The 11,426-nt window shown below is 36.7% G+C and overlaps 1 protein-coding gene across 1 annotated transcript; it reads left to right on the forward strand.

Moving 5' to 3' along the window:
* The first annotated feature begins 5,575 nt into the window (after window positions 1–5,575).
* NDP (norrin cystine knot growth factor NDP) lies at window positions 5,576–8,682 on the forward strand. Its single transcript, XM_032219262.1, has 2 exons — window positions 5,576–5,749; window positions 8,458–8,682. The coding sequence occupies exons 1-2, from the start codon at window positions 5,576–5,578 to the stop codon at window positions 8,680–8,682; spliced, it is 399 nt and encodes a 132-aa protein (XP_032075153.1).
* Window positions 8,683–11,426: the final 2,744 nt, after the last annotated feature.

Here is an 11,426-nt window from a genome sequence, read left to right on the forward strand (position 1 = left end):
ACCCTGTGGTCGCGTCCCTCCTTCCGATCTTCAAAAATTCTCTTGCATGTTGCATCAATTAAATGACTGTATGGAGTCTTTGTTATTCATAAGGGATGCATTTTATCATGAATTTAATTTTGGATTGGTAGAAGGATATACTTGCCCTCACAAATCACTATTCCTGGGTAACATGTGAAGCTGTAGGTATGTGACTATGTAGGAGATACATTATATAGTATATGGGTGGATGTTATTTAGGTATATATGTATTCCATGTATGTGTATAGGTATATGATGACTTATGTATTTCTGGGTCTACATGCATTCTTATGACTGAATTGTCCCTTGAAGAACTGTTTTGGCTGCAATATAGCTCTTTTGGCTTCATGCAGAAATAATTGCATGTAGTTATGGCAATGTGTACATGGATTCAATTGACCCAAATGTAGGAGCTCAGTAGGAAACCATGAGTTACTTTGCACAGCAGACTGTCTTGATTGGTTTCCTTTCTTGATAAGGGCCTTAACAGATCCTTACTGGGAGAGACACCTGCATGACTTCAAAATTTCTTGCCATTCAGATTTTGCGGACAAAAGTGGGCTGCTTGTTCTGATTCAAGCAGAAATAACAGTGATGTCAAAAGTTATATGCATTTATGGAAGATTTCTTTCATGCTCTAAAACATAATTGAAAAAACATGTTGTGCTATGAAGGAAGAAATATAAATTGGGAGAGCTCTCTCCAATCATATGTTTGCCAAATAAATCTGAGTGTCAATTTCAATTTCTAACTCATGCCTCATATTTAGGTGTTTTATGTATCCCTGAAACTATTTGGGAGAAAAGAAAATGTAATATCTTAGATATAATGATGATGTAAAGGAAAAACTGAATTTAGTAATCTTGGAGCCAGCATTCTCTGCCAAGTTGTTTACTGAGTTGGGATTTGATGAGAAGCCAAAACACACTCTTCTAAAAACTCTTTATTGTGTTACAAGTTTGGGGTTGAATTAAAGCCATTTCTACAGTTAATATACATCAAATGTTTATTAAGTTTGTTGCATTTCCCTTTTGAATCTACAGGTAAACTGTTGGGCTCTAAAAGGACAACTTGGAGAAACTGTACAGCCAGAATGATTGTGTAATCTTCATTGTCCCAAACAGATATGATGGAAGAGGATATCCACTACTTTTTAAATTTGAAATGACTTTCCAGTTTTCCATTATATGCAAAACCATCATATCCCATTGTACCTACAACTTGTTCAATAAAAAGCAATAAAAGTATAAAGGGCAAAAGACTATCTTAGTAATAGATAAATAAGCCCACTTCATTAAAAAAAATAGTGTCATTAAATTAATTAAACAAAAAACCCACATATAAAAGCCTTAATAACATATGACTTTCAGAATATATATAAAAATCAGGAAAATTATACAATAAAGAAAACAGTTCCAAGAGTTACTTATTGCTCAAATGTCTTTCTTGTTCAATATTTTTGAAACATGTTTTAAATATGAGAGATGGTGATTTCTAATAGGACAATTAGCCCTCTATATTTGAAAGGGGGAAGTAAGAGGATGCCTGGGAGGCATATGCCTCCTTTCCTGGTATCTACATGTTTAGATTATGTATGTGTGTTAATTTATAAAGGAGGCATAACAATATACAGCTGTATGAGTATAGAGAAGTACATAAAGTAATTAAACCAGACTTCAAAGTAAATCATAATAGTTGTTTGATAATAGTTGTTTGTCATTTAGCTAGAGATTGTGGGTCTTTAGGGCATGTAACAAAAAGACTGCAAAAGACTGCTGGGGAGCCTAATGATTGCTTTTGCAAAGATAATGATTGGGCTGCATTATGTTGATGATGATTCATCACACAGTCAACCAGATGTTCACACTGGATTTGGCATTTTTCTCTGCCTATTGAATCCTTTCCAAGAACCTGGGATAGGCAGATATGGATGTTTGAGGGTGTTACATATATCATGGAGGATGTAAACTGTTTCAAGTAAAACTGCCTTTTGCAATTGACTGATGTGAATTTTTCAATGGTATTCAAGTGTTGTTTTGGGATTGCAGCGAAGCCATCTATTATTATTGGTACTACCTTTGCTCTCTTTTGCCACAGTTCTATTTCTATTTGCAGGTGTTTATATTTTGTTATTTTTTCCAGTTCTTTCTCTTCTCTTCTGCTGTCTCCAGATACTGCCACATCCTATTATTTTCACTATTATTGTAATATACAAAATGAAAACAATAAATGTTACCACACCATACAAAACAATATATAAAAATGGAAAAAAGAGAAAGGAAAACTATTATAATACATGGAGACAGCATATATCCTGGGAGTCTTGGTGGCACAGTGGTTAGAATGCTCTGCCTACAGCCTGGAGTTCAATCCTGTCTGGCTCAAGGTTGACTCATTGTTCCAACCTTCCAAGGTTGGTAAAATCAGGACCAGATTATTGGGGACAAATTGCCAGCAGAGAGAGTGATATAAAGCAATGTGGAGTGGTATATAAATCTAAGTACAAGAGATGCGGTGGCTCAGTGGCTAAGATGCTGAGCTTGTTGATCAGAAAGATTGGCAGTTTGGCTGTTTAAATCCCTAGCACTGTGTAACGGAGTGAGCTCCTGTTATTTGTCCCAGCCTCTGCTAACCTAGCAGTTCGAAAGCATGTCAAAATTCAAGTAGAAAAATAGGAACCACTTTTGGTGGGAAGGTAACAGTGTTCTGTGCGCATTTGGTGTTTAGTCCTGCCGGTCACATGACCACTGGCTCTTCAGTTTTGAAACGAAGATGAGCACTGCCCCCTAGAGATGGAAACAATAGCACATATGTGCGAGGGGAACCTTTACCTTTATTTTATAAGTCTAAGTGCTGTTGCTATTGCTATATATTAAATCTTATTAAACATGCATGAAGTAATATTGGTCAATCTTTCCATTAATTCAAGGAAGCAGCCACTTCAAAGCTCACATTTTCAAGTAGGAAGTAGCAGTAGTTTTTCAGTGAAAGTACAATCAGTCCTTTTCAATATTCTTTGGTCTGACACTTTCCCTACTAAATTATTAGGAACATTTTAAAATAGCTTTTGAAAAAGTTTTAGAAATTGTAGAAGCTGCTGCTATTGCCTCTTTCTTTCTTATCTCTCCATACTTTGCAGCCTTCCTGGTTTTCTATGATTCTGGAAGAAGAAAAAAACCCACAAGCAAAATTCCCCCATATGTGTTTCAATGGGGTTTAATTAAGGTGTGGAAAGCCATGTAAACTGCAGAGTGCTATAGAGAGGGTACAATATGGAAGACAGAAGAGTGTCTTCAGTCATCTCATAAGGAGGAGAAGTGCTAGAATAACATGTTCTGTAGCTGTAGTAGAATAGTTTCCCCATCAAACTGAATGAGAAGTAGGGATGGTGGGGTACAAAATTGACATAGCATTAGCTTTCACTAAGTTGCTGGCATCCTGCATTCCCAATACTTTACTGAGCCAATTTAATTATGACCCAACCGTTGAGTAGAATGTCTGCAAGGGTAATGCTGCAGGTTGGGTTTTTACTTCTTGATGGCTTCCTGGTACCACATAGCACTTCTCCAAGCTTTTTCAGTTTAGTGGAAAGATGGCTTTGCAACTTTCTTTCTCATGAGAAGTTTGAAAACAAATTACTGTGAAAATGCTCAGCAAGCTAAGGATGAGGATAAGGTGAATTGCTAGTTCAGTATTGTGCAATTGGCTGAAAGAAACACTGTTTAATTTACCCAGATACAATAGCATTTCTGGAATGGCTTTGGAGAAGACTGGGTAGGTGCCTTATTTTTCTCTGTACATCAGTTTGTATACTAAACCATATTATTTCTAAGAACTGACCTCATGTTCACAGAAAAATTAACTTTGTGAACAGAATTTATGTACTTTTTCCCCTTCCTACTGGAGTGTCCAACTTCTAGATTTCTGTTGGAAAGAAAATGAGCCACTTAACTCTTCATATTGCATTCCTTGATGGAGATAAAGAATGTGGGGGAGATACCGAGCAGATGGAATAGAGGATGTAGCTCTGTCCTTGAATAATGAAGTCACTGGGGAGAGTCTCTTTTCTTGATGGTTGCCTGGATAGCAAGAAATGACAGCTCTTATATGCTAATGGAAATGAAGATAATAAGTTTAGTAGTTGAATGGTCGCTGCAAGATCAGAGCTCTTGTTGATTTATCAAATGGCTCATGTCTACAAATATATCACCGGATAAACATTTACAGTTCACTCTCTATGAATAAACATAAATTATATATCTTTATTTATATCTTGTATATCTACAATTTTTGCAACTTGAAATCATTTATATTTCTAGCCCCATCATTTTATAGATCTTCAGCATTTATATTTTAACTGTTGCCTTCTTGTTTTAAAGCAATTTGGAATGAGTTTTATGGTTCTTTTTAAATAGCAGCTACCTTTATTGAGTATTTCATAATTATTATTTTAAGGCTTGTTGTGTTTACATAATTATTTGACTATTTGAATAAATTAAGAGAGTTAATTAATAATAATAGCTGTTCTTTTCTCTCAGGTGAAAAAAATGATTTTCTCATGGGTGCATATGAAAATAAAGCCTGCTAAAAGAGTCATATTTACATTTAAGATCAAGATTTTTTTATCAAATTGTGCCTTTATGAATGATTTTTTTAAAACTTTATTTATAGCTCTATCCTCCTTATAGGTATACTTTTTTCATACATATATTTCCTACTTAATGGATCACACGTATCATCAGTGTGTTCACATACAGACATGTGTAGCCTATTTGCATGTGCAGATGTAAAATCTATTTTCACCTTGCAAACAGTATTACATACACTAATTCCATAAGATTCAGTACATTTTAATGGGCACAAGCATGAGTGGACTGTAACCTATAGACTGTAGAACTCACACTTTTGTAATGACAAGGCAATCCACCAAGAAAAGGGAAGAATCTAATTTCTCTTGCTCTTGAAGCCAAACCAGCAACTTTGATGAAACGCTGTCTTGATCTAAACCCTTAGAATAGGCCTTTTATTATGACATGTGGATATACAGGCATTTACATTTAGAAACCACAAACGCCTTGCTAATTTTCATTAAGCTGGATCCCAGTGGAGAGATTTCATCCCCTAAAAACAATTCTTCAGGATTAAAAGTTAAAATCCTCTGCATTATAATATCAATAGAAGAGGCCTTAAGCATGGCAAGGCTTGACTCTTATTTTCATTATATTTAATTTGGGGCAATGGTTACTCCATAAGTGTTTCTTGGACCACCACAGCATTACAATTTATAGGCACAAATTATAATTTATGCCTGTTCACCTCTTGAGGCCATTGTGCCGTTTTCCAGGAGTGTAACTTATTTATTTTTATTGCAGCTATGAAGGAGATGTTTTGATGGATTATAACCTCAGGAAATGTCTAACCCCAAACCAGCAATGACAACCTGGAGACTTAAAACAGACCCTCTGCTTTCTTGGCAAAAGATTGGGCCTCAGTCTTCAGAGAGCTTCTGATACTCTATCTCCCTCTACTGGTACGGCTAAGACATTCACCAAGGATGGGAAATCATGTTATTGCCGCTTCAATTTCCATGCTGTCCCTTCTGGTAATAATGGGAGATACAGGTAGTAAAAAGGATAGTACCTTTATGATTGACATGGACCCAGGGCGATGTATGAGGCATCACTATGTTGATTCTATCAGCCATCCTTTATACAAATGCAGCTCAAAGGTAAGTGTTGCTGGAAATGTCTTAAGCTATATGAAATGACTACAAGCACTATCAAACTTGTAAGGAAGGACAATTAATTTTTCTGAAAGCAAAGCTTTTGTGCCTAAAGAGGAACTAGAACTCACAATTCCTGGTTTCTAGTAGTTTAACCAAACTTTTTATTTCTACTCTGCACAAAAATCCATAAAGGATTTTCAGTTAATAATAAACATAGATGTTATATTTTCTCTAAATCAAAAAAGCAATTTGGTCATTTCAGAAATTTCCATCATCTTCACCAACCATTCCTCCATTGTGGACAATTTTTCTATCTTTGTGCATACAATAATCTCACTGCAGTTATCACATACAAAAGCAAAGTTCCATGACTTTTTCCAGCAGTTTCTCCATCAATCCCAAAAGAAAGACTTCTGTTCTCAGTTGTACATATTTAAAATTCTCTGCATCCATATTTGAATCCAAAAACTTTCTAGCTTTCTAGCTTTCTTACCTCTAAACATGATAAAATGTCCCTTGTTATTCACATTTGTTCAAATTTGAGTTTGAAGTGCTGTTATACATTTTAGACAATTTCTCTTGTGATATATTCCAAGGGTACATCATTTTACAAAAATTCTCTTTAAGATTATAACAGCCTAAATTTCAATCCTTTCAATCACATATTTTCCCTTTGGTCTATCTGTATATTAAAACCAAAATTCATAGCCTACCTTATCATTCATTATGTTTTTCCTCTGTTTCAAATTTCAATTTAACAATTACATGTTCACCAATGCACAGTTGTACTTCAAATATGGTCTTATTTTGCTCGATAGCATATAGAGATGACTGAAAATTTACACTAATTTAGTGAATTCCTAAATAATGTAAGGAAGGGGTGTCAAACTCAAGGCTTTAGATCTGTTTAGATCTGGCCCTCAGGGCCACCCTGGGAACAGCTAAGGCAGAGGTGGGTTCCTACCAGTTCGCACCTATTCGGTAGAACCGGTTCATCAAATCTACCGAACCGGTTAGAAGAGGTTCCACCAGTGGACCCGGAAAGCAGGCCACACCTACAGAAGAGGTTCCAAAATTTTTTGAAACCCACCACTGGTCCTTGGATATGATTATTCTACACTATCAAGCTGATATTTATAAAACTCAGTGCCTCTGTGAAAGGTAAGGATGACTACTGCATTTGTGGTGCAATCAGAACATTGCGTGTGTTGAAGTTGTTTTAACACAAACCAAAGATGCCTTTTAAAAAACAAGTTTACATCATATTCTTATGCATGCCAGTGCTGTGTGTGAGGTAATTTAAGGTGGTTCTGACAAGTGTCGTCGGCATCTTCATATCCGGTCACATGGGCGGCAAGCCACTCCCATCCGGTCACATGAGCAGCAAGCCACTCCCACAAAGGAAGCCACACCCACAGAATAGGTTCGAACAATTTTTGAAACCCACCACTGAGCTAAGGACTGGCCCACGGTGCCTCTGCAGGCAAACCAGAGCACACGAGGACTGTGCACAGCCCTCCCGAGCTCCATTTTTGCTGGCAGAGGGTTGCAGGTGGCTGTCCCAGCCATAAATGGAGCTTGCAAGGGCCACGCACACCACCCTGAGCTCTGTTTTCACTGGCAGAGGGTTGCAGGAGAGTGTCGCAGCCAAAAACAGAGCTTGGGAGCCTGTTTTCTCTGGCAGAAATGAGTGATATTGTGCTGGCCATGCCCCCCCCCCCCCCAGACACAACTCTGATGCAGCCCTCAATGAAATTGAGTTTGAAACCCCTGATGTAGGGGTTCAACTGCTGTAATTTTATTTAAATTAAGTGTATATTAAGGAACTCTTCATTGTTATCATTATTTCACCCAAGCATAAACTTGACTATAAGGCCAATGACAATATTAGTCTAGAATCTGAATTTGTATTAGAATTTAGCATCTGAATTTGTATTAAATTGTATTCTATGAAGTGACAGATTATGTATCTGATCAAAATACACATTTTTAATTTGCCATAATAAATTACTTAATTTTTGCAATATTCAGCATTTCATTTAGGTTATTTTACAGTGTGATCTCATGATTCTCCTTTCTTTAGGTAGCACATGGTGTAAAATATTTACAGTTGTGAGATTTTGTTGAGTTTCTTTTTCTCTGTAGTATGTTTTCCATCATTCTGAAATCTCCCTGATTGCCCATGAATCCTGATTAGGGAGTGGGAAACCCTTCCATACAGTTCCTCATAAATTTCATCTCAAAATTCAATTAAATGTGAAAAGTCAGGACACACATACTTTTCAATATATACTATATACAGTATAGATGGTGAGAACTCCATGAGCTTTGTTCTCCTTTTGAAAGAAATGTCTTTTTATTAAATTGAATGGGAATGATTTAAAGTACATTGAAAATATTGATATACCATGCATACGCTTATATAGTTAACACAATATGCAAAGTCCATGATAACATTTAGGATATGGCTATTTATATGTTCAGTGAGGACTACTGTATAAAGTATAGAGTTGTACTATTGTATTAAACTGTATAAAGTTTTATACAGAGTTTAAAATGGCTTAAAACAACATATAAAATACTTCACCAGTTTATGAATTGGAATGTAAGAATCATACAGTTCTGAGCTGCACATTTTCTACTGGTATCTTATGTTGCACTCTTTAGGGTTAACTCTTTTCTTCTGATCTTTTGGTCTCCCTTCTTTACAGATGGTACTGCTGGCTCGCTGTGAGGGACAGTGCACTCAGACATCACGCTCAGAGCCAATGGTGTCTTTCAGCACAGTTCTGAAACAGCCTTTCCGATCCACATGTCATTGCTGCCGGCCACAGACTTCTAAACTGAAGGCCATGCGTTTGCGCTGTTCTGGTGGTATGAGACTTACTGCCACCTATCGCTACATCCTCTCATGTCACTGTGAGGAATGCTCTTAGGGGGGAAAATCTGCTTTAGGAAAAAAAAACAGGAAGTAGAAATGCTCTACAGCAGAATTTCCAGGAGCAGAAACAGCTAGGGACAACCTTCCGATGGTTTGCTGTTGCTACAATCAGGAATATTAGAATGGATTTCATTGGAGAAAGGAGCCACGTGGATACATGGGGGTTGTACCAAACAATACAACAGACACCAGAATGTATAATTGCACATCCTTGCTGAAGATGTAATCATTTGTGATGGTGAAGAATGGGAACATATGTTGTTAGAAATCTCTCATTCAGGTTCTTGGGGTTATTTTTCTATGTCAGTGATTCTTTAATACTGAATAAGGTCAACTTAAGAATTATGGCTCTAGGTTTGAATGTTCAGCCAGCAACACAAAAGACCAGGGACATAGAAAATGCATACAGTGGATGCTATTATGTGGAAAACAATTTATTCTACAAGAAAACAAAGACTCCTTCCCTGTACACAGAAGCCTATTGTGTCTTTTAAACATGTCCTTTAGTTTATATTGGCCATGAAAACAGACTATATTGAATAGTAAAAAATATATTTTATATGGTCTGGCAGCAGTTGGACAAGTTATTGTGATTTAGGTGCGGTTACAAAATAAATAATAGAAAAATTTTGAACTTCCAGTGTGGCTTCTCCAGTATTGGGAAAATATATTTACAGTCAAAAGTTGAAATCTAGAAAACAAACTCCTTCTCCTCCTTCTCTTCTTCTTTCTCTTTCTCCTTCCTCTTCTCCCCTTCTCCTTTTCCTTCTCCTTCTCCTTCTCCTTCACTTTCTTTTCCTTTTCCTCTTCCCCCTCATCATTCTCCAAAAAGAAAATGTTACACATTTTTGGTCCTTATTATAATATTAATCTAAATCTACCAAAATAATAATACTTGGTTTTGCTTTAATTTATATGTAAAAACAAGTTTAAATAAAGATTTATCTTAAATATATGTATCACTCAGAAAAGGTAATATCAGCTGGTTACTCATAATATGGTGAACTAGTATGCTTACATTTTTATAATGGAACCATAAGATTTTAAAGCTTAAATTCATTGACTCATTGTGCCAAATACACCCATGGCTCTAGTGTGGGAGACTCTAACAAAATGATTTATTCCTAAAACATAGATTCAATAAATGTTTCACATTTAAAAAAAGTTCTTTGTGAATTTTGTAATTCACTGAGATATTTAAAAAAAGAGTTATATTTGTTCATATTATACATTCTCCAATGAATATAAATTCCATTTTCAAAGTTACACAGAAGAGAATTATAGAGAATATAGAGCTGGAATTCTCATCACAGAGGCCTTGATATAAGGATCTCACCATTGTCACTATAGCGCACAATGATTTTGCTTCACATAGATTTATAGTCATGTTCTAGCTGTTTACAGTATCACAGGACTAACACCGTTCAAAATAGTGAGCGGCATGGACTTCATCCCAATGCCTGAGTATCCAAGGGATCCCCCCCCCCCTCAGTCAGCTTGACTGATTGGATATCAATGTTAAAAGCAACCTGGGAGAATGTCAAAAAAGCACTGGCTAAAGCGGCACAAACCTATAAGAAAAAGGCAGATAAACACCGAGCTCCGCAATGACCATTCCTGGTGGGAGAGAAGGTTTACCTCTGCACAAAATATTTGAGGTTAAGACTCCCTAGCAAGAAACTGGGACCAAAGTTTGTGGGATCATTCCCCATAGTAAAGATCATCAACCCAGTGCAATTGAAACTGCCCCAACTGCTAGGGAAGATGCACCTGGTATTCCATAGTAGCCTCTTAAAACCTGTGGTCGGATCCACTTTGAGACCACTACCCTGGGAGCCCCCAGGCCCTGTGGTCATAGGGGGCCAAACCCATTATGAGGTGCAACGAATCCTTGATTTCAGGTGGCACAGGAGACAACTTCAGCATTTAATCTAGTGGAAGGGCTACCCATTGTCAGAGGCATCTTGGGTAAAAAGTAGAAATATCCAGGCTATAGAAAGATTCCATGCAGAAAATCCAAACAAACCTGAGGGGAGGACGTAGCCTTAAATCCTATACTTATATTCAAATTGTTTTTTTTGCTTCACACACATTGCTTGGAAAGTGAGGGGAGCTGAATGTCAACTCCTAACATTGTCATAGTGAAAGAAGGGGGGCTGAAATCGGATCTCAGATTACTGCAGCAGCCTTGGGAGGAGTGCACCTCATTGGGGAATGTGATTTATGACACAGACTGAGGGGAGGGAAGGAACAGAGTTAAAGTTCAGCTATAACTCAAACAAAGCTTAGGCCTGACTGAGAAAAGATCTTGCCTGGTGCTCCTAATAAATGACTAGTTTTATATTGAAACTTGACTTGATACTCATGAATCAATTAGGGCATTTTTAGGAAACCTGACACTTATATAACAATTTAGAGTGATGTTGATTTGTGACTGCAAAGAAACTGTCAACTCCTAAATTAATTATATTATAGTCTAAAAATTACAGTCATATTAAATCATTAGCATAATTTAATATTTTAAAACATAAAATGGGGGATTAAACTGAGAAGGCAAGTAGCCCATATGTTCTATGTCATAAATTCTTTCTGGAATACTTGCCATGTAGACCAACCAGGATTTTGCAATTAAATCAGAGAGATTCCATTAAATACACAGAAAGAGTCCTCTTGGTCTCTTGGAGAATGGTTGCCTGGCTAATGGAATCAATAACTGAAAGGACCTGATGAATATCTAGC

The sequence above is a fragment of the Thamnophis elegans genome, chromosome 6 (assembly GCF_009769535.1).
Source record: "Thamnophis elegans isolate rThaEle1 chromosome 6, rThaEle1.pri, whole genome shotgun sequence".
NCBI lineage: Eukaryota > Metazoa > Chordata > Lepidosauria > Squamata > Colubridae > Thamnophis > Thamnophis elegans.

Excerpts from the sequence above, each read along its gene's own strand:
- NDP (XM_032219262.1), top strand. The coding sequence starts at position 5,576 with ATGGGAAATCATGTTATTGCCGCTTCAATTTCCATGCTGTCCCTTCTG. Across the intron at positions 5,750-8,457 it reads TATACAAATGCAGCTCAAAG|ATGGTACTGCTGGCTCGCTG; the intron begins GTAAGTGTTGCT and ends CCTTCTTTACAG.